General features: G+C 38.8%; 1 protein-coding gene across 3 annotated transcripts; it reads left to right on the top strand.

Annotated features, from left to right (window-relative positions):
* Positions 1-6,075: 6,075 nt before the first annotated feature.
* Positions 6,076-22,512, top strand: SLC25A51 (solute carrier family 25 member 51). Of its 3 annotated transcripts, none has more exons than XM_074204317.1 (3): positions 6,076-6,240; positions 17,698-17,772; positions 19,398-22,512. In XM_074204317.1, the coding sequence occupies exons 2-3, from the start codon at positions 17,751-17,753 to the stop codon at positions 20,321-20,323; spliced, it is 948 nt and encodes a 315-aa protein (XP_074060418.1). In that variant the 5' UTR covers positions 6,076-6,240; positions 17,698-17,750; the 3' UTR covers positions 20,324-22,512. The 3 variants fall into 3 exon arrangements, with proteins under 3 accessions (XP_074060418.1, XP_074060417.1, XP_074060419.1); XM_074204316.1 differs by having other exon boundaries at positions 17,695-17,772; XM_074204318.1 differs by lacking the exon at positions 17,698-17,772 and having other exon boundaries at positions 6,080-6,240.
* The last annotated feature ends 721 nt before the right edge of the window (positions 22,513-23,233 follow it).

Raw genomic sequence — 23,233 nt, 5'->3', positions numbered from 1 at the left:
TACATCCCATTAAATATCAGTCTCATGGATAGGTCATGGATGTCCATCATTTCTGGCTAGGTATATTCTCTCTGTTAGAGTTACACTTCTCAGGATTTATGAGAGTTCCCCCCCCCCCCCATGCTGTGATATAGCCAGTTTCAACTTACTAGATTGCATTTTTTTCCCCTTTACCGCCCCCTTTTTCCTTTTTTTTTTTTTTTACCTTTTCATGTGTCTCTTGAACCTCCTGTTTAATATCCAAATTTTCTGTTTAGCTCTGGTCTTTTCATCAGAAATTTTTGGAATTCTTCCATTTCGTTAAATGTCCATCTTTTTCCCTGGAAGAGAAGGCTCAGCTTTGCAGGAAAGTAGATTCTTGGCTGCATTCCAAACTCCCATGCTCTTCGAAATATCGCGTTCCAGGCCCTTTGATCCCTTAAAGTTGATGCAGCCAGGTCCTGCATGATCCTTACTGTGGCTCCTTGATATTTAAATTGTTTCTTTCTGACTGCTTGCAGGATTTTCTCTTTAATCTGATAGTTCTGGAGTTTGGCCACAACATTCCTTGGTGTTTTCATTTTAGGATCTTTTTCTGGTGGGGATCGATGTACTCTTTCAATAACTACTTTGCCCTCTGATTCCATGATGTCAGGGCAGTTTTCCATCACTAGATCCTGTAATATTAAGTCCAGGCTTTTTTTCTCTTTTCAATGTTTTCAGGAAGTCCTATAATTTTCAGGTTGCCCCTCCTTGATCTATTCTCGAGGTCAGTGGTTTTGTTGATGAGGTATTTCAGATTTGCTTCTATTTTTTCTATTTTTTGATTTTGTTTAACTGACTCTTGCTGTCTTGTGGAGTCATTAGTTTCTGTAGACTCCATTATTTTTTGGGGGGAGGAGTTTTCTTCATTAACCTTTTCCAATTGGCCAATTCTACTTTTGAAAGAGCTTTCCATTTGACCAATTGAGGTTTTGAGAGAATTAATTTCTTTTTGCATTTGCTCATTTGAGGATCTGAGAGAATTATTCTCATTTTGTAATTGTCCAATTCTACTAAGGTTTTGTTTTCTTGTTGCAAGGTATTAATTGTCTCACCCAAATTTTCCAGTTGATTTTTAAACTCCTTCTTTATTTCTTCAAGGAAGTCTTTCTGTGCTGGAGACCAGATTGTATTCTCCTCAGATGTTCCAGGTCTCTCTGGGTTGGGGTCTTTCCCTTCCAGGAATTTTTCTATGGATCCACCTTTCCGCTGACCCGTCTTCATTATGCTAAGACATTGAGTTGGGTGGGGCTGGTTCACCTGGGCTTGGGATCTTTAAAGGCTTTGCTGAGTGCAGTTTCTCTGGCTGGCCAGTAGGAGGTGCTGGTTGCTTTCTCTGGAGTGTCTGTGACCTTCGTTGCTAGGCCTTCTCCCTTTGCTTGAGGGAGGGAATTGGAGCTATTGAATTCTTTTGCCTTCAATTAATGGTGGGCTTTACCCTGGCCTGAGGAGCCCAGGGATGGTGTCCGCAGCTCTCCTGTACCAGACCTCTCCCAGCAGCCCCTTCCCCAAGCTCCAGGGGGACAGCACCAACACCAGGGCCTCTGCTTCCCCGTGGACCCAAGCCCCCTTCGTGCAGCCCCACCGCTGATCCAGCAGGCCTGGCTCTCGGGCCCTCAGACTCCTGGTTCCAATTCAGCTGTTGATCTGGCTGATCCCGGGGGCTGATCTTCCCTCGGAGCTCAGACTCACCTGCAAGTACTCAGCTAAGGCTGCTGCAAGAGACAAATCCTGAGCTAGATTTTCCTCTCCTGGCTTTTCTTTCTGGGTTTCCTGGTTCGGATTTCTTTTAAGAGGTTTGTTTCATGTGATAGATGGGGAAGAGATCAGGAGACTTTAGAACTGTGCCTGTCTTCTCTCTGCCATCTTGGCCCGGAAGTCTGGAATGCCTTTTCAATCATACCATTTAGTAACAGTAAGACATGCTATCTTGTATAGATAAACTGGAGTTTATGGCTTTGAGATGAGGTATTACTGAAAAATGAAAAATGGACACTGTGCATGGAGCTAAATTTCTTTTTTTGGGGGGGGTAGTTTGCAAGGCATTAAGTTCAAGTGATTTGCCTATTAAATGTCAGGCCACATTTGAAGGCAGTTACTTTTGACTCCAGAGCCAGTGTTCTATCCACTGTGCCACCCCAAGCTTAATTTCAAGTGCATAGACTGACAATAATCAATTCACATAATTTGACTTAAGGGAAAAAAAGGCTGCATTTACTTACAATCCCAGGTCTTCCTGACTCCAGGGCTGATGCTCCATCTACTGTAGCCCCTAGCTGCCCCTTAAGGCAATAGGGTTAAGTGACTTGCCCAGAGTCACACAGCTAGGTAATTATTAAATATCTGAGTCTTAATTTGAACTCAAGTCTTCCTGACTCCAGGGCTGCTGCTCCATCTACTGTGCCACCTAGGTGCCCCTTAATTAAGGCAGTTAGGTAAGTGACTCATTTACTTACAATAAATACATTTTGCAGCTGAGAGTGAGGTTGAAGAAAATTTACCATCTAATTGTGATTCTAGGTTAGAAAAATTCTAACCTTACTGCTTTCGAATTCTCTTCTTATAGATTGTCCACTTCTGTAAGTTTGGATTCCCAATCTTTTCATCCTGCATTAATTCACACATATTCCTAGGTTTCTCATTTCATAGAGTACAATAAAATTTCATTATATTAACATACAATAATTTGTTCAGGTCATTCCCCCACTATTGAGTACTCACTTTGTTTTCAGTTCTTGGTGCAACAAAGTATCACTAAAATGTTTTCATATACACATGTCCTTTCTCTTTTTTTAAAAGTTTATCCCTATAGGGGCGGCTAGGTGGCGCAGTAGATAGAGCACCAGCCCTGGAGTCAGGAGTACCTGAGTTCAAATCTGACCTCAGACACTTAATAATTACCTAGCTGTTGGGCAAGCCACTTAACCCTATTTGCCTTGCAAAAAAAAAAAAGTTTAGTCTTATTAATGTAGTCGCAAAGTTTAGAGAATTTTTGGATATGGTTCCAAATTGCTTTCCAAAACAGTTAACAGATCCAAAAGTACATTTTTGATATCTTTTCTTACAAGTTCTTAATTTTTATTTCTTATTAATTTTATTTCTTATACTAGTCATTTGGAGCATTTTTTACTATGGCTGTTGATGACTTCCTTTCTTCTTTTGAAAACTGCCTCTTTGTAACTTTTTACCATTTATCTATCAGGGAAATGGTTCTTGTTCTTACACATTGTTATTAATTTCCTATTACATGTTGGACATGAGACCTTTATCAGAGTTGCAGTTTTCTCAGTTAAATATTTCCACTTTAATTCTAACTTTATTAATTGTTTGTGCAAGTTTTTCAATTTCATTATATCAGAGTTTTCCAGTTTTGTGAAGAACTCTTCCTCCATTCAAAGTTGTGAATCTATTTTTATTCCTTTAACATGAACTCTTATATTTATGTCATGTATCTTAAATGATCAAGATTGGTTCTATATCATTTTTATTGATCCACTTTAGAGTTAATTGATTTTTCCTATAACTGCCTCAGTCATGGTTCTTTGTCTCTGAATTTAGTTCAGAATTCAGCTGTTCTATAATGGGTTGGGGTTAGAAACCCAGTTCTTTTGATAATCTCTGTTCTGTTCTTGCCTCAAGGAATTCTACTAACCTTTGAGGATGAGGGTGGACTGGGAATTTGGGCATATATCTTGCAAGCAGACTTAAAGCAATGAACATTTGTTAGTGACAGGCCAGGAGCAGGTCCTTGCTAGCCTCCTCCTTTACCAAATTTCCAAACAATGATATAGTTCCCCACATCTCAGTTACATAACCAATCATGTTATCCTCAATCCTTCATCAACCTCCCTTGTTCTGTTCTGTATTCCCCAAAACCTATAAAAGAAAATCGTTCCCTTCCATTGGGGATCTTATCTTTGCTGAGAAAGCTGAGACCCTATTTATTGGTAAATTCATTCTTTACTAAAAAAATTGATCACACTTGGAAATTTGTGCCTCAGTTTACCTTATTTTAACCTACTTTTAACTTAACATTTGGAACTTATTGTGTTATGCTATGCAAACTATTGAGGTAAACCTAATCCCTGCCATTGCTTTCCAATTTTCCCAGATTTTTCTTGTCAAATAGTAAGTCTTTATCCCAGCAGTTAGGGTTTTTGCATTTATCTAGATTGCTCCTGGATTTTGTGTGCCTAATCTGTTCTAACAACTTTCATTTTTTTTTAATCACTCCCAAATAGCTTTGATAATTACTGCTTGGTTGTATAGTTTTGTAGCCACTTGCTACTTGGGTTTGATTCTGCCTATGAGGAATCATTATTCAGACTCGGGAAAGCATGAGTGGAAATAAAACAAAACTTTATAAAAAGGTTCCAAGACATAGGAAGGGCTAGGGAGAGAGGGAGGGAGGGAGAGGGAGAGGGAGAGGGAGAGAGAGAGGGAGAGGGAGATAAAAATAGCCAAGCAGCCTTGGCTGGGCCATGATCAGAGAAGACTGACCTGACCCTGAACTGGAGTCCAAGCTCAGGTTTTTATGTCTTGCCTCTCATCCAGAGGGCAAAAGGTGAACTCCTTTCCCCTGTACTCAACTGGGAATTAAGCCTAAGGAGATCAAGGATACAAATTTTACATTAAACAATGGTACTTTAAGAATGGGGAGGGTCCTCACCCAAGATTACAATTATTTCTGTTACAATCATAATTCTCTACTTCAGGTCAATTTACATCTCCACCCAAATTTTTTCTGTTACATTTAAATTCTCTTCATCTTCCCCTGTATCAGTTTGAGATCTGGCACTTCTTGGCCCCCTATTCCATGATCTCCCTCAAATATATTTTGGAGAATGAAATACAAATCTTTGATAAGAAACACCATGGACAGACAGAGTCACAAAGACTTAATATTTTCCTGAATGCTATGGAGAAAAAGGGATAAAACCTATAGATTGTGAATTTGTGAATAGATCTAAGGAGAAAAGTAACCTGAGAAGTCCAAGAAATAGAACTATTAGGTTGTATGGAGGTAGACCCTCAGGCAGACACCAACTAGATGAATGCAAGCTGATTAATATCTGGAAGGTCTTTGTTATCTGAGATATTTCTCACTCTACCACTTCTTAGAAATGCATTCTCCTACTGGAACTAACCAGATCTTCATTTTTTGGTTTGGGGAGGATCTGGTGAGATGGGAATAGCAGAGCTAGGGCAGTTGTTTTTTTAGTTTTTCAAGGCAATGGGGCTAAGTGGCTTGCCCAAGGCCACACAGCTAGGTAATTATTAAGTGTCTGAGACCGGATTTGAACCCAGGTACTCCGGACTCCAGGGCTAGTGCTTTATCCACTGCGCCACCTAGCCGCCCCTGTTGTTTTTTTACAAGGCAGTGGGTTAAGTGGCTTGTCCAAGGCCGGATCTGGGTCATTATTAAGCGTCTGAGGCCGGATTTGGACTGCTCCATCCACTGCCCCGCCTCGCCGCCCCTGGGGCAGTTTGTGGGAAGGGGTCACAGATGACAATGGGGATCCCTCGGGGCTCTCGACATTCGCACCTCTCCCTGCAACCATCTGACACCTCGTGTTTAATACGGGGACGCCTCACCTGGGGGGCTTGCGCAAGGTGGGCCACAGAAGGGCCTCCTTCGTGGCTGCTCATTCAACTCTACCTCCCGCCGGCCCCCCCAGCCCAGCTCCCTTCACAGTCCGGGCTCTCTGGGCCTTTTTTGTCTTGAACTTGGAGAGAGGCCTGGAGGCTTCGACACCCCCCCCCCTAGATTTGCATACTGAGGGAGTTCCCAGAAGGCATAGCAAGCGCAGGTGCTAATTTAATTTTCACCCGAGCAAGACCCGGTCAAAGCTTCTGCCGTCCCTGCGAGGCCCGCGGCGGGGGAGGGAGGGACAAGCGGGGAGGGCGAGGGCAAGGCTCCGGGCCGGCGAGGGTCCAGCCACGAGGAGAGCGCGAAGGAAGCGGAGGAGGACGGGGCGGCACCTCGCGCCACGTGACTTCCGCCAAGCCGGGGCCGGAAGCCGGCGAGCGCTCCGTGCGTCACATGACCGCCGTTGGGGGGAGGGCGAGGCCGGCAGGCTCGATGGCTTGCGTGGCTGCTCTGCGCCTGCGCGCCGCCTCGCCCGCCGCGGCTTCCCCTCGGCGGCGGCTCGCCCGTCAGCCGTCCTGCGGGCGGGAGCCCGGGCCCCGAAGCCCGCTGCGATGGGGGCCGGCCGTCCGGTGAGTCCCGGCACCCGGGGAGTGGGCAGAGCCGGGCCCTTCCGCGTGTCCCGCCTGCGGCGCGGCGGGCCGGAGGGCGCGGGGGCAGGCCTGGCCTCCCCCTCCCCCCCTGCTCGGCGGCCGGGCGGGGCCGGGAGGGCGGAGCCCGGGCCCCGCGGAGGGCGGCGGCTGTCCACCTGCGGCCCGCGGGGCGGGGGGAGGGGAGCGGGCCCGGGCGCGGCGGGGGCCCGCGCAGTGCCCCCGCTGCCCTCCTGCCCCGGAGGCGCGCCTGGCGGCCCCAGCCCGGGGCCTGGCTCAAGGGCGCCGCCGCCTCCGCGGGGCCGACGCGCTGCGTGCGTGCGTGTGTCTGTGTGTGGTTTGTGTGTGTGTCCGTGTGTGTGTCCGCGTGCGCGCGCGTGTGTGCGCGCGTGTGTCCGTGTGCGTATTTGTGTGTGCGCGCGCGTGTGTCTGTGTGCGTGTGTGTGTGTGTGTGTGTGCGCGCGCGTGTGTCTGTCTGTGTGTGTCGGGGTGCTGGACGCGTTCCTTGGGGAGCAGGACCCCGGTTGTCCCCAGTGTTGGGCACGTGCTGCCGCGCTGAGGACCCGTACCCCGGGGGCCCTGGGCAGCCACTCGTGGGGTCCAAGTCTCTAAACTGCTCTCCAATGTGGTAGGGCGTACCTACATTTTAAAAAATAATATTTAAACATTATCCTATATTTCCCCTATACCAGTGAAATCCCAATGCCTTAACGCTAAAAGAAAAAAAAATTAGTTTTTAGCAAATTTTGTTGGTATCCAAAAAAAAGGATCTTGTATCATTGGGAATTAACTTTCTCCCAATTTGCAGCCCGCTCCTTAACTTTTACCATCCTCCTAACCTGAGTAAGATATTTGTTGGGAGCTGAGCAAAAGGAATAATAAATTGAGTTTAAAGAGAGTTTACGGATCATTTCCTTCACTTAAAAAAATTTTATATCTAGAAATGTCCTTTTGGTGAACCTTAGAGGTCATCTAGTCTAGCTGATTCTTAATGGTGTCTGTACATTAAATGATTTGTCCAATATCACAGTACTAAGTGGCTGGAGTAGGCATTTGAATTCAGTTTTTCTGCAAATTAGAACTGCTGGCTATTTCTATAGTACACTGCACTGAATTTTTGTCCAAGTTGTTTTCCTGAGTGCCCATTTGGACTAAACTTGTATTTAAAAAAAAATTTCCAATTACACATAAAGATAGTTGTTAACATTTATTTTTTTTAACTTTTTGTAAGTGACTTGCAAAGGTCACACTGCTAGGTAATTTTTAGGTACTAGTTGAAGTTCGAACTCGGGTCCTCCAGACTTGAGAGCCGGTGCTGTATCCACTGCGCCACCTAGCTGCCCCCAACGTTCATTTGTTAAATTTTTTTTTAATTTTGCAAGTTTTTCCCTAATCTCTCTCCCTTCTCCCCACCCCCCACAGAAGGCAGTCTGATAGTCTTTACATTGTTTCCATGCTATATATTAATCAAAATTGAATGTGTTGAGAGAGAATATATTCTTAAGGAAAAAAAACATAGACAGCAAAATTACATAAGACAACTTTTTTAAAAAAATAGAGGTCTTTGGGCTTTGTTTTAAACTCTACAATTTTTTCTTTAGATACAGATGGTATTCTCCATTGCAGATACCCTAAAGTTGTCCCTGATTGCCCAACATTCATTTTTGTAAGATTTTGAGTTCCACATTTTCTGCCTCCCTCCCCTTGACAGTGACTGTATAGGAGGAAGCCACCTGTGTAGGAAATTTTTCTGCATTATCTTTGGTGGGAAGAGAAAGTTAAATCACAGTAACTTCAAAATGCATGTTTATGACTGTACATGTTTAACCTATATGCTTAACTTTGCTGAGTATGGTATTTTCCAGAGAAACCTCAGTTCTTTTGCTCCTCAATTGTAGCATTTCAAGACCTGCAATCTTTTATCAATTAGCCAGTTATATTTTGTATAATTCCAGTTCAGCCATAATTGAATTTTTTTTGCTCTGAATATTTTCTTAACCTGGGGTTTTTGGAATTTATTCCTGTCAGTTTTCATCCTAGAATCCTTTTCAGGTGGTGATTGGTGAATATTTTTCTGTTTCTCTTTTCCCATATTGCTCTAACACCTTACTATAACTTTCTTTCATTATTTCTTATATTATTGATACAGGATTCCTTTTTTGTTTTTTGATCATAGCTTTCAGGTAAAGTCAGATTATTCTTGTGTTTACTCTTTTTGATCTGTCCTCCAGATTGGTTGTTTTTCTTATGAGATGTTTCACATTTTTTTTCTACTTTTTTCATTCATTATATTTGGTTTTATTATTTCTTGGTCTCTTTCTTCTAACTTCACTGGTTTCCCCTTGCCCAATTCTAATTTTCAGAGTCATTTTCACCCTTAAGATTCTGGATTTCCTTTTCCAGTTGGGTTATTTACTTTTCATAATCTTGTTTTTCTTGGATTGTTCTTATTTTCTTCTCGTTTTTCCCTCAGTCTCTCCTGTTTGACTTTAAAGTCTTTTTTTGAGTTATTCTATGAATTCTTTTTGAGCAGGAATCCATTTAATATTACTCTTTGGGTGGGGATAGGAGAGCCTTTTCTTTTTTTATTTTTTGCTTCAAAATCTTCCTCTGAAAAAGAATCCCTGTCTTTTTTATTTCCATAGTCATTGTCTATGGTTGGATTCTTTCTCCTTTGCCTGCTCATTAAAAAAATTTTTTTAGCTTATTGTTATATTCACCTCTAGTCCTGGAGTGCGGAGGATAGTACCTCTGGCCTCAGCTCTGTCCTGAGTCCCAACTTCTGGACTCCTTTCCCTTTCCAGGTTACAGCTGGAACCCCATAGTATACTATGCTGGAAATGCTCTTACTCTCTGGGACCTTTCCAGTGGCTATAGCTTTCTGTTTTCCTCTCTGGCCTAGTGTCCACAGCCAGTAACATTTCCCCACCACAGCTTGTACACTCACCTGGTGTCTGCTGGTTCCTTCTTGCCCAGGACCAACTTGACCTCCCTTATCAGCAGCAGTTCCATTTTCTTCAGCTGCTCAGACATCCCACTCTTAAACTGTCCTGGAAGTAAAGAGTCCTGTGGCTGAGGTGAGCACCGTGACTGCTCTGAGGGCTGGCTTCTTGCTGTTTCAGGGAGCTAACCTGGAGGTGTTTACATTTCACTAGGCTGAACCTGGGTCTTCTGATCTTCTCCAGTTGTCCCAGGAGGAACACTATTCTGCCCCAAGTCTTTTTTTTTTCCTTCCCACTACTCTATATTCATCCTGAGATGATTTATTTTGACTTATTCATGAATGAAATCTGGAGAGCTTGGAATTTTCTGTTCTACTCCACCTTCTTCCCAGAACCCTTTCCCTCAGGTTTTAGATTTTTTAAAAAAATATTTTTCACATCTGGGGAAAAGCAGAATGGAATGGAGTAAAGTACAGTACCTACTTTCTTGATGTATTGGGTTAAAGTTAATGTAGTATGTATGCAACTGTGGACAAGTTTTCTCTGGAAAAAATACTGTTAATGTCTTTTTGTTTTCATATAACCTAGATTTCTTCCTGTATCCCTGTTGCTGATCCTGCACCACCACCATCACTATCACTTCTTTCCTCTTTAAACCTCCTCAGGGAGCCATGTCATATAACAAAGACATTTTTTAAAAGAACAGTAATAATGAGAGAAAAAAAGTCAAATCTAGTGAAAAAAAATCTGTCAGTATATGTAATTTTCTACTCCTGCAGTCTCTCCACCTCTGGAAAATAGTGGGGAGAAGTGTCTTTTCACATTTCTTTTGAGACCTAGTTTGTTCTTTGTAATTTTGCCACATTCATCTTAGATTGTTTTATAGTTGCTGTTATTTCAATTTACATTCTATTATAGTCATTATGCATATTGTTTCCTGTTTACTTCACCTTACATAAAATTTACGTAAGTATTTCCATGCTTCTCTTTTAATCATATGATTGTTATTTTTTACACTACAGTAGTATTCCGTTACTTTGCTATACTACAGTTTTAGTCATTCTCCAGTTGATGTGCATCTAATGTACTTTGTTTCAGTTTTCTGTTATCACAAAAAAGTGCTGCTATCTATATCTTGTTGTATATATAAGGTATATTTCTAGCAATGAAATTTCTGGGTCAAAAGATATTGGGGGGGGCAGCTAGGTGGCATAATGGATAAAGCACCAGCCTTGGAGTCAGGAGTACCTGGGTTCAAATTCGGTCTCAGACACTTAATAATGACCTAGCTGTGTGGCCTTGGGCAAGCCACTTAACCCCATTTGCCTTGCAAAAAAACCTTATAAAAAATATTTGCAGGTACTTGCATAATTTCAAAATATTTGTACTAATTCACAGCTTCATGAACAATGTACTAGTGTAGCTATCTTTACCCAACCCTCCAAAAACAAATTTTTGTCATCTTTGTGTTTTACAAGATATAGGTTGAAACTAATGCCATTTGCATTACTCTCATTAGACCTGGCTAGTCTGACTTAACCACTTAGTATCTTTAAGCAGCCCTTTAAGACTAGAAGTGAAGATAGATGAAAAAAATAACTTTATATAGAGCCCATTATAAGTCTAACCTTAATTTTTGCCAGACACTGTGCTAAACTACTTATTTTTACAAATCTGTGGGTTAGGTGCTATTATTATCTCATTTTACATTTGGGGAAACTGAGTCAAGCAGAAATTAAGTGGCTTTCCCAGGGTCATACTCTAAAGTGTTTGATGCTGTATTTGAACTCAGCTTTTTATGATTCTGGATTCAACACTCTCCACTGTGCCACTAGTTATAGAGTCTAATTCTTAAGTTACGAAATCTATGAAATCATAGGAGATAACCGTCGCATTCTCCACCCCACCCTACAACTGACTGAATACTGGTAATAAATGTTATAAACTTGATTTTTCTCAATTATAAATTTTGTCAGAAAATGAAAACTACTCATCTGTATAAATGTTTTTTCAAGCAGTGCTATTGGATCTGTATTAGAGGAGGGTAGGCTTTGGAGGAGGTATTATTATTAAACTTAACCTTGAAAGAATGGTGAAAATGGTGAAACCTTTGGAGGGCAACATTAGCCATGAAATAATGAGGGTCTGAATTATGATGGTAGCCACTAAGTAGAGAAGACAAGATGGAATTCCTCCCACCCAGAGCACATGATTCCCTATTAGCCCTTGGGTCAAATATAAATTCCTTTGGTTTATAAAGCTTTTCACAATCTGGTCCCTTTCTCTTACCCATTATTTCATACCTTCTGGTTCTCACCCATAAAACTCCTTCAATTGGCTGCCCTCCATGCATGGAATTCTTTTCCTTCTCACTTTTTGGAATCCCTAGACTTGTGAAAATTTGAGTTTTAAGGACTACCTCATACATGCAGCTTTTCTTGATTCTCTCCTAATTGCTAATACTATTCCTCAAAATATTTTATATTCATTTTGTATAGTCTGTTGTCTCCTGTTAGCTCCTTAAAGTTAGGGACTATTTATTTCACTTTTTTTAAATTTATTTTTTTAATTTTTTAATTTTCTTTTTTTCTTTTTTTAATTTATTTTTTATTAAAGATATTATTTGAGTTTTACAATTCCCCCCATCTTACTTCCCTCCCCCCCATGGAAAGCAATCTGTCAGTCTTTACTTTGTTTCCATGTTGTACTTTGATCCAAATTGGGTGTGATGAGAGAGAACTCATATCCTTAAAGAGAATTCTCAGAGGTAACAAGATCAGACAATAAGATATCTGGTTTTTTCTGAATTAAAGGGAATAGTCCTTGTACTTTGTTCAAACTCCACATCTCCTTATCTGGATACAGATGGCACTCTCCTTATTTCACTTTTTTCTTTGCATTCCTAGCACCACATATGTGGTGATTGTCCAATGGATGTGAGATGTTTTACAGAAAATAAGCAGCAAAACTGAGTCAGTTGGAAGGGTGAAGAGTCAGATTGATCCAAATTGTGAAACTATATGAGGACCCATTCTGGGTGATGGTGAGGGCATTTCTTGTATGTTGAGTTTCCAGGACCAGTGAAAATTCAAGTGATATCTAGGAAACTGTTGGTGGTGTGCAACTGGAGGTCAGAAAAGATGTTACAAGACTGCAGAGAGTTAGGAATCATCTGCACAGAGGTGACAAAGCCAATGACTCAGTCATTAAAAGAGAGAGTAGAACAAAAAGAAGATGGGTCAACCGCACATTTGAAAGGTCAAAGAAGGATGTCAAGATTGTTAACATTTTGCAAGTCATATACATATATAGGTTGAACTGAAAAGCAAGAGAAAACTGATCCTTTTCTGTGTGCTTTGTCAATATGTGCTGAGATATGGGCTTAAAAAGTTAAACTGGAGCAAGTTGGTTTTATTAGTGATTGTAAAAACTATCCTCTGTAACTCAAGGAAATTGTTATTAATAATACACCATTGGGTGGGATTTAGTAGAATTTGTGCATCTTCCTAAAGTATATGTTCACTGTGTGCTTAGCAGTATATGAGTTTAAACAGCTGTTTTGGTATCTTTGGGTATTTTTTTTTTAGGTTTTTGCAAGGCAAATGGGGTTAAGTGACTTGCTCAGGGCCACACAGCTAGGTAATTATTGTCTGAGACCGGATTTGAACCTAGGTACTCCTGATTCCAGGGCCAGTACTTTATTCACTGCCCCACCTAGCTGCCCCTCTTTTTGGATATTATAGTACATCTAGATGAGTGGAACTTTGCAACTCTAGGATATGGGCTATACAGTTAAAAAAAAAATCAGTCACTGTTTAGTTTTCAGTGTTTGACCTCATGATCTCATGAAAGTTTTCTTGGCAAAGATACTGGAGTGGTTTGCCATTTCCTTCTCCAAATTATTTTACATACAGATGAGGAAGCTGAAGCTAACAGGGTTAAATGCCTTTTTACACAGCTTCTAAATGCTTGAGGCCGGATTTGATCTCAATGAGATGAGTCTTCCTGACTCCAGGTCCAACACATTGTCCACTACACCACTTAGCTGTCCTAAACAACTATTAATTAGCAGAGCTGAGACTCAAACTCAGTTTCATTTGACTCCAAAATCCAGTGTTTTTATACTCTGCCACATCACCATTTCTTGGTGTAGTCAACTTAATAAATGTCTGGTGGTAAAATAATATGATGATCTTAAGAATTTTAACTCTTAGATCAGTAGTGCCAGTATAGCCTTGCACCCTAAGGAGACCAAGGTGATGCTCTACAAGGAGTTCAGTCCAGCTTGGGCCTATCCTCTTCATGGATCTGCAAGGACAAGATCACTCACCATTCCCTAAGCTGTGTCAACTTTCAGCAGCTGATGGACACACTGAATACTCATTAGATAAGAATTTTGATGTTATTAAGGGCAGTGCTAATCATGTAGTCTCAGTGTGATATATTACTTTGTAAAAGATATGTGGGCATTATTGTCATCAAAAATTTAAACTTCATTGATGATAAGGGATCATCATATCGTACATTTTCTGCTTTTTGAAAACAATCCTATCTTGTAAGGTCATATGTATAAAATGAGTCAGAAGGCTTTGGAGTTGTAGCTGCTGAAAGGACTATTTAGAAAATGATTGCAAGATCTTAGTAAGTTGGTTTAAATCAGTAAAGACAGAGTAGCAGAAATTGGAGCTAGAGTAAAAGAGTTCCCCAGTTTTTACGCCAAAAATATGCATGCATGGTGAAAGACTAAAAACCCTTTGGCAAATTTGGACCTATGTTAAGTGTAAAAATAATGACTAATAAAGTGGAAAATTCAAAAAGAAAGCTCACTTTCAAAGCTTTCTTATAGAACAATGATATTACATAGTATTCATGTGCCATAACTTGTTTAGCCATTCCCTAATTGATGGGCATTCCCTCAATTTCCAATTCTTTGCCACTTCAAAAAGAGGTGCTATGAATATTTTGGAACATGTAGGATTTTCCCCATTTTTTACAATTTCTTCTGCATACAGTCCTAGGTTTGGAATTGGTGTGGGTCATTTGATAGTGAGCTTTGGAAGACATGAAGATGCAGAAAAAAGCTATAGAGAAATGAATGGAAAAGAAATTTATGTTGGCTGAGCTCAGAAAAAGTGGAACTCAGAACAAATGCCTTGATGGTATTGATGAGTTTCTCATCATTTGTTAAGGTGATGGTGGAAGGTGGTGGGTTTAGGTGTTTCACTTTGAAGACCAGAGGAAGCCACCAAAGCATTCACAAAAATAAATGACATGATCATTATCCCCAAGCCACTGATTGTATGGTAGCTTTTAGCCCAAGCAAAGAGGAGCAAATGGTGAGCTGTGCCCAACCCTGTAATCTATCCTATTAACTTCTTTCATATTACTTCATGGCAGGTCTTCCTCAGACTCAGAAACATGCTCTATACTATCCGCTAGCCATATTGTTCAATTCAGACCGAGTTCTCACTGGATTGCTGCTCATGCTATTCTAGAACATGCCCAGTGTCATCCAGTTCGTAGGCTGCCATTCAGTACAAGAGACCAACTTTATGGTCTCCACAAAATGTTGCGAGCACATCAGATGCACAGTTGATGGGTCTGTTGCTGTTGCAGCTATTCCTTTGTCTGCACAGTTCCACAGATATTCACAATCCTTAACAGCGTCTCGGTGCACAACTACAAGTTACCATGAAGTAGTAGCTTGCTATTAATGTGCAAGGTCAGCAATCTTTAGCTGTTTCCATGTTGGTATTCATCCCTCCTCAGGATCAGAAGTAGTTGTTGAGTGAATTCCATGCCCTATTTAGGATAGAAAAATCCTGGCAGATTGCTTGAAACTGAGAACTCTGAGTTTCTTCTTGAGTCACCTCAAATCTTTCCATTGTAAGGTTAGTGCAAGTACACTAAGCTAAAGTAGCAGCCTAGAAAACTGCTAAGATTAGGGACCATGAAAAAGGAACCTTAGCTTCACTGCAAAAAAATATTTAACCATTGAAAAAATTTAAATATTGAAAAAATTACAAAATATAAAAAGAGCAAACTGAAAATAAAATACTTAATACTATTTTTAATACTTTTTCTTGCTGTATTGGTGGCTTTTGCTGATTTTTTTGTCTCTTTTAAAAAAAGATTGTTATATGGGATGACTCTTCAAGAGGGAAAGCAGGGAGGGATAATAACTGGGAGAAATTTTTACAATATAAAAACAAAAATTTTTTTAAAAATTTGTAATTTTCCATCCAGAAAGACTGTCAACTGTTCAGATATCTTAGTCATTTTTCCTAAGTCAAGAACTAGCAGAGAAATGAAGATATTAACAAAAATTAGTCATCTTACCACAGAGTGGGAACTATTGTTCATGATTACTCAGTAAAAACAATACTTTTTAGAGGAAATAAGTATGCTTTCCCTTCCTATGTTAAAGTCATACAAGATTCTTAAATAGGTGTACCCACTTAGATGGTTTTCTTTAGTTATGCTTTAATTATCAAGCCAGGTATAAAATAAGACAACTTGTATTTGCAAAAGTTATTTGCTATTGAGAATGTCCAACGTAAAGTCAGAATTGAAGGGATTCCCTATAAATAGGTTTTCCAGATGGTTTTGAATCCCATCATAATTTTAGGACCTGAGAGGAAATCCAAAGTGACTCAAAATCATTGACCTTTTTTGTGTTGATTTTGACTTGCTCTGACTGGTTCATGGTTTAATTATACAGAAATGATTCTGAAATAATTCCTAAGTTAATGATTGATTTCCTTTCTATTAAAATAGTCAATTTTAGGGGTGGCTAGGTGACACAGTGGATAAAGCACCGGCCCTGGAGTTAGGAGTACCTGGGTTCAAATCCAACTTCAGACACTTGTTAATTACCTAGCTGTGTGGCCTTGGGCAAGGCACTTAACCCCATTGCCTTGAAAAATCTAAAAAAATAAAAAGCTAGTCAATTTTATATATGATGACATTAGATACTAAAAGTTAGCAGAGAGTAGCTGTGTGACCCTGGGCAAATAGCTTAACCTTGATTGCCTAAAATAAAAAAAAGTTATACAGGAGTGAAGCTCTTAAGTTGTCTATAAATCTTCAGTCTTCCCTCTCCCCATCTTCATATTAGAATGTCCATTTTTGGAGGATCAGGTTACTTTAGGGGGGGCAAGGCAATGGGGTTAAGTGACTTTTCCAAGGTCACACAGTGAGGCAATTAAGTGTCTGAGTTCGGATTTGAACTCAGGTCCTCCTGACTTCAGGGCCGGTGCTCTATCCACTGTGCTGCCTAGCTGCCACAAGGATCAGGTTCTTAAAAGGATTCTTCTGCCTCTTCATTCTGTAGAATTAGATGCTAGAGTGTAAACTATAGTTAACTTGATGGTGGTCTTTTTTGCAGTATTCACAGTGAGGTAATGCAAGTTACCTCACTGTTGTTTCTTTTTGGAAGTAACTCTTCTATTTTTTTTTTTCTCTTAAGAGAACCTGTGAGCCAGTCTTACGTCCTGATATCTGGTATATCGAGAACATGGACGTGATTCATTTCTTGTAGATCTCACCTTGAGTACTAATACTTAATATTTATAATTCATCTCTAAAATGTTATTTCTTCTGTCCCCTTTTTTCTCACTTCCAGAAAGATATCCTTTATTCTGACACACTTTTGACTGAACTTTTCCTATGAACCTTCTCTCTACTTATATATTTGATATATTATTTTTCTGTATACATTTTCACAATGTTTTATAAATGTTCCAAATGAGTTTTGTGTGAATATGATATTGTTCTAGCTACTGTAATTTCTTAGAGGACAGGCACCTTTTCTTTCTTTTTTTTTTTTTAAAGATTTTATTTTGAGTTTTACAATTTTCCCCCTAATCTTCCTTCCCCCCATCCCCTGCAGAAGGCAATTTGTCAATCTTTACTTTGTTTCGAGGGTTTACATTGATCCAAATTAAATGTGATGAGAGAGAAATCATATCCTTAAGAAGCATAAAGTATAAGAGATAGCAAGATCGGGCAATAAGATATCAGGTTTTTTTTTTTCTAAATTAAAGGTAATAGTCTTTGGTCTTTGTTCAAACTCCACAGTTGTTTCTCTGGATACAGATGGTATTCTCCATTGCAGACAGCCCCAAATTGTTCCTGATTGTTGCACTGATGGAATGTGCGAGTCCATCGTGCCCCCATGTTGCTGTTGTTAGGGTGTGCCATGTTTTTCTGATTCTACTCATCTCACTCAGCATCAGTTCCTGCAGATCCCTCCAGGCTTCCCTGAATTCTCATCCCTCCTGGTTTCTAATAGAACAATAGTGGAACCTTTTCTTTCAGTTTGGAAGGGAAGATTTTAGCAGAATAAGCCTGGAATGATCTTTCTCCTCTCCTCCTGACCACCAAGCCCTCTTACTTCCTTAAAATTCAGCTAGAATCCCATCTGTTAGAAGAAGCCTTCTCCAACCCTTCTTAATGAATCTTCCTTGTTAATTATTTACTATTTTTCTTGTAGCAGCTAGGTGATGCAGCAGCTAGAGCAAGAGCTGGAATTCAGGAAGCCTTATCTTCATGACTTCAAATCTGACTACAGGTACTTACTAGCTGTGTGATTCTGGGCAAGTCACTTTACCTTTTTGCCTTAGTTTCTCATCTAAAAATGAGTTGAAGAAGAAGAAAATGGCATACTTCAGTATCTCTACCAAGAAAACCAAACAAATGGGTCATGAAGAGTTGCACATGATTGAAAGACAACCCATTTATCTTGTACATAGTTTGTCTTTATATATATATGTTTTCATGTGGTCTTCCCTATTAAATTATAAGTTGTCTCTTTTTGTATCCCTGGCACTTAGCATACTGCCTGCTTCAGAGTACATTATTAATAAATGTTTGATTGATCTGATTGTCTATGATCACAGAATTGGGGACATTCTATTGCTCTTCCACTATTCTTTAGCATGTTTTGGTCACTGCTTTGCCCTGAATGCTTACTAAAGTAACTAGAATGTGAAATTGAAAGAAAATTTTGATGCTTGATTTTGTTCCAAAAATTTCTCATTTCTTTAGACAATGACTTCTTAGTTCAGTTTTTCTGAGGTATTTTTTTAGATTTTGATCCAGTATTTTAATCATCTAAGAGTTTTCTCTCATTTGAATGTAATTTAGAATTCTGCAATTAGAAGAATGGGTTTTTTTTAAGGTTTTTTAGTGTTCTTTAATGTTTATAAGCCCCCAAATTAAAGTCATTCACAGAATCATCCTTACTAGTTGCTATTTATTTGTCCAGTTCATCATGGGACAAACCTCACTATATCCTATATTCTATCTTATCATCCTTTTTTAAAAATTTATTTTTATTGAAGATATTATTTGAGTTTTACATTTTTCCCCCAGTCTTGCTTCCCTCACCCCTCCTCCCCACAGAAAGCACTCTGTCAGTCTTTACTTTGTTTCCATGTTGTACCTTGATCCAAATTGTGTGTGATGAGAGAGAAAGCATATCCTTAAAGAGAATTCTCAGAGGTAACAAGATCAGACTGTTTTATCATCCTTCAAGAGAAATTTGAAAGAAAAAAAATCATAAAGAAGAGTTATGTTGGGGTGGGATCTGGAAATGAAAATATATTTTTTGAAGAATACTTTTTTTTGTTTTTGCTTTTTTTTTTTTGCAAGGCAATGGGGTTAAGTGGCTTGCCCAAGGCCACACAGCTAGGTAATTATCAAGTTATCTGAGACTGGATTTGAACCCAGGTACTCCTGACTCCAAGGCCGGTGCTTTATCCACTATACCACCTAGCCGCCCCTGAAGAATACTTTTTAAAAAAACAGCAGCTAACAAAGTCACCACTTCCCTCTCCCCACAACTATTTTCCTTTGTCTTGAATGCTATTAAAATGTTACTGAGATATTTGTGAAATAAAAAATAAATTTAAAGAATTTTATTTCGTTCCCCAAATTATTTCTAGTGTTTTTAGGTAGTGATTTATATTGAGTTACCTTGTGAAAGTTTTAATCCAAATTTTTAAAATCCCATGTGGGGCAAGATAGGCTGATTTACTCTAGTTCTAGGAATTCTGTTTTTCACTGTAATTTAATTAGAATATGTGTTAGGCTAAGGAAAGCAAATTGTCAAAAATTCAGCAAATATTTTGAATTTGGGGGAAAAGATTTGTGGATCAAATCATATAACTTACTCACATGCTATGCCTTTTGTAGGTAAAAAAAATTCCCAAATGAAGAAGACTTTTTTCAATATGATGGATTCAGAAGCTCATGAGAAGAGGCGAAAAATCTTGACTTCTTCCCAGCAAGATATATCTCATCATGCTGTTAATGAGTTTAAGCATTACCTTTGTGGCTGCTGTGCAGCCTTTAACAACATTGCAATCACATATCCCATTCAGAAGATCCTTTTTCGTCAACAACTGTATGGACTCAAAACCCGAGGTGCACTACTTCAGTTACAGAAAGAGGGATTGCGAAACTTGTACAGAGGAATTTTGCCTCCATTAATGCAGAAGACCACAACATTAGCACTTATGTTTGGTCTCTATGAAGATTTCTCTTACATTCTCCATCAGCATATCAGTTCTCCTGAAATTGTGACTCGAAGTGCAGCCGCTGTCCTGGCTGGAGCAACTGAGGCCCTTCTTACACCACTGGAACGTGTGCAGACGTTGCTGCAAGACCACAAGCATCACGATAAATTTACAAACACTTACCATGCTTTCAAGGTTTTGAAGTCCTATGGAATTGGAGAATATTATCGAGGTTTGATACCCATTCTTTTCCGTAATGGAATCAGCAATGTACTCTTTTTTGGCCTTCGAGGACCCATCAAAGAACAATTGCCTGAAGCAAAATCTTGTACCGCTCATTTGATTGATGATTTTATCAGTGGAGGTCTATTGGGAGCCATGTTGGGATTTTTGTTTTTCCCAGTGAATGTTGTCAAAACTCGAATGCAGTCTCAGATTGGTGGGGAATTTCAGTCTTTTCCCAAAGTTTTTGAAAAAATATGGCTAGAGCGTAATGGGAAATTGACACATCTTTTCAGAGGTGCCCATCTGAATTACCACCGGTCCCTCATATCCTGGGGTATAATCAATGCAACTTATGAGTTCTTGATAAAGCTTTTATGAAAGATGTCATCAATAAAAAGCTCAATAGAGCTTCTGAGAAGACTTTCAGTTATGCCCTGGTTATTAACAGGCTGAATGCTAAACAGTGTCCTAAGTCAAACTGAGCAAGATGAAATATGAGCAAAATAATTTTTCTTGGGGATAAAAAAAATGAGAATAAAGGTTTATGGACCGGAAAGTTAAATTATTTTTATTGATACTTGCTAGGTTTAGACTTTTGTTGTCAATCACCATCAGTATTGATGGAAAGGTTCAAAGGTTGTTAAGAGTGATTTTTTTTTTAAAGAAAAAAGTGTAAATTCTTTGAACCACTATATTAAAACTTGAGCTGCCATGAACAGCTGGAGAAAAGAGTAATAGTGTCCTGAGATTTCTCAGACTTCTTATGCCTCACTTCCTTGTTTACTCTCTAGAGAAAAATTTTTCTCTAGTTTTTGTGAGGTTTAAAATTTAGAGGGACCGAGAGGAAAGCAAAATAGAGTAGAGAAAACCTATCTGTAAGGTATGGGCTTTTCATGAAAACTGCCTACCTTCATCATAAAGCCAAATGTGCATATTTACCAAAATTGTGTTGCTCTTAAGTCATGTGATGGTACTGAGTGCAACCTTTAGTCACAGAATTATTTTTTGTTCTGAAAAACTCAAATCTAAACAATTACAACCTCCACTTTTCCTTCTTAGATGCAATTCTCTTAATTGATCCAAGATTTATGTTGAGCCATTCTTGAATGACTTTAGATGTTGATTTATCCAGGTTTAAAGTTAAATTTAATTACAAAAATGAGGGAACTTGAATCTGTTAGTTTGTTCTTTGAAACAAAAATTTTCATTACATTTTCATGTGGCATAGAACTGTTTTTTTGAGTTAGTACGTCATCAGCAAAGATATTTTGTTTCCTTGCATAGTAATAGTTGGGTAACTTGAAATTCCACTCTCTTTCTCCATACCTCTTCCCCCCCCCCCCTTTAAAAAGAAGCAGCTTTATTTAGTTGCTACTTCATTTCCATCTCTGCTGTGAGTACTGGCTTGCAAAAGTTCATTATTTTGTAGGCTATACTTTTTTCTGATTTCTGAATATAAAGAAAAAATGAACTCTTGCTTTCTGTAATACTAGCTAATTTTTTGCATTCACCTATAAATTTCTTGGGACCCTAATTTTAGATCATCTTCATAAATCATAACTAGTAAAACTCAGCCAAGTCTCAAGCTCCTTGAAATTTTAGCAGTTGATATAATTGAAAGTTAGTAGCTAAACAGGTTGGAAATAACACTTACTAAAGAAATGGGATTTAAATATTTTTCCAGCATGATAGAAATGAAACAACATTCAGAATGTTATGAACAGAAACATCCTAGGAAAATTATTTTACCCATTAAAATAAGTTGGTTTTAAATATCTTAGATCAGTGACTTCAAATTAGAGAGATCTGCTGCATCCTTTTTTTATAGGAATGGTAAATGGAGTTACAAAACAACTTAATGGCCTGACCTTGCCATTCAAATGAGCATCTATGCTTAAAATCAAAACTTTGACAAGTGGCAGTTTATTAAGTGTTACATGAGATAAGTTAGTGAAAAATCCAGAAAGGATTCATACTTCTAAATACAGTATGAGACTGGCTCCAACTATATAAGATGAGAAATTCAGCAAACACCATTTTAAAAAATTAATAGAATAGTATTAACAGCTTTAAAAGTCCTATTTTGTTCTGCTGGAAATGGAAAGGTAGCTTATAAAGTAGCATTAAAGATATTAACACTGTTCAGGGTTAAATGTTACCTTTTTAAATCGCCAAATATATGTGTATGGCAACCTAAATGTTAATAAATGGAAGATGATTTGATCAAATGGATTGGAACCTTTCAGAGTTTGAATTTTTAAAAAATGTATGAGGTAGGCTTTGACTTTGGTCATGTTTTCTTTCAACATCTTTGGAAATATTTCCAGATACTAGCACTTATGCATGCATGCATTGTAAATTATTTCCCCCTCCATTGTACATTGGTCTACTGAATTGACTGTATTATCTTTATTCCATCTTGGTCTAGTCCTGTGTTTACACTCCATTTGGTAGAAGTTGTATTCTTAGGCACTTTTGTAGACTGACTTCAAATGAAATTAGAAGTCAGGGAGAATGCCTTAGTTTTCTCTCTCTAAAAATGTGTTTAGTTTTGTTTTCTTTTTTTTTTAAATAAACAGGTTGGCTCATAAAATAATATTTTTAATGCTCCTAACTCTGATGTTATTTTGAATTTCTTTGTCACTTTTCTACAGCATGTGAAACCCAGATTGCATATGTATAAAAGAAAATTATTTTGCTTCACATTAGACAGCCTAAATTCAACAAAAAAGATTGAATGATACTTATGTGGATCATTTCACCATTGGCTTTATTCTGGACTTTAAAAGTAATAGTGGGCTAGGCAAAAAGGATTAATCACTGAAATTTTAACTTCAGTATAACTGACTGGCTGTCAGACTTTTGAAAAGGTAAATATTGATGGAATAACTATCTGGAAAAAGTGGTCTTTGTGTCAGTCCATTGTCTACATGTGAATGTGGGAAGTCCTTTTGCCTTTTTGTGCTAATTTCTAATGCTTCCATGATGGAAGTTATGGTTTTGTGAACAGAGCCTAAGAGTTTCTATGTGGCCTCAATGTAGTAAAACATAGCTTTTGTATGTTAACAGCTTCTATTGTTACGTCTACTTAATTACGGGTGGCAAGAAAAAAATTGTTTTTGTTATAGTGTCAGCATTTATCTTAACTAAGATTGTACAAACCATGTAATATATGTTGTTAACAGTGCTGTAAAATGGGATTGTGTGGATGGAGAACTGAAATTCATAAGTTTAAAATACTTAGTAATATTTATAGTTTGATGCAACGTAGTAGAAAGATAATTGTAA

This window comes from Macrotis lagotis, chromosome X, assembly GCF_037893015.1.
Source record: "Macrotis lagotis isolate mMagLag1 chromosome X, bilby.v1.9.chrom.fasta, whole genome shotgun sequence".
Taxonomy (NCBI): Eukaryota; Metazoa; Chordata; class Mammalia; order Peramelemorphia; family Peramelidae; genus Macrotis; species Macrotis lagotis.
This window is presented reverse-complemented; position numbering and strand designations above follow the sequence as displayed.

What these genes read in the sequence shown, in the direction of transcription:
- SLC25A51 (XM_074204317.1), top strand. Translation starts at nt 17,751, where the DNA reads ATGACTTCAAATCTGACTACAG. An exon ending in GACTTCAAATCTGACTACAG is followed by an intron (nt 17,773 to 19,397) that starts GTACTTACTAGC and finishes TGCCTTTTGTAG; the next exon opens with GTAAAAAAAATTCCCAAATG.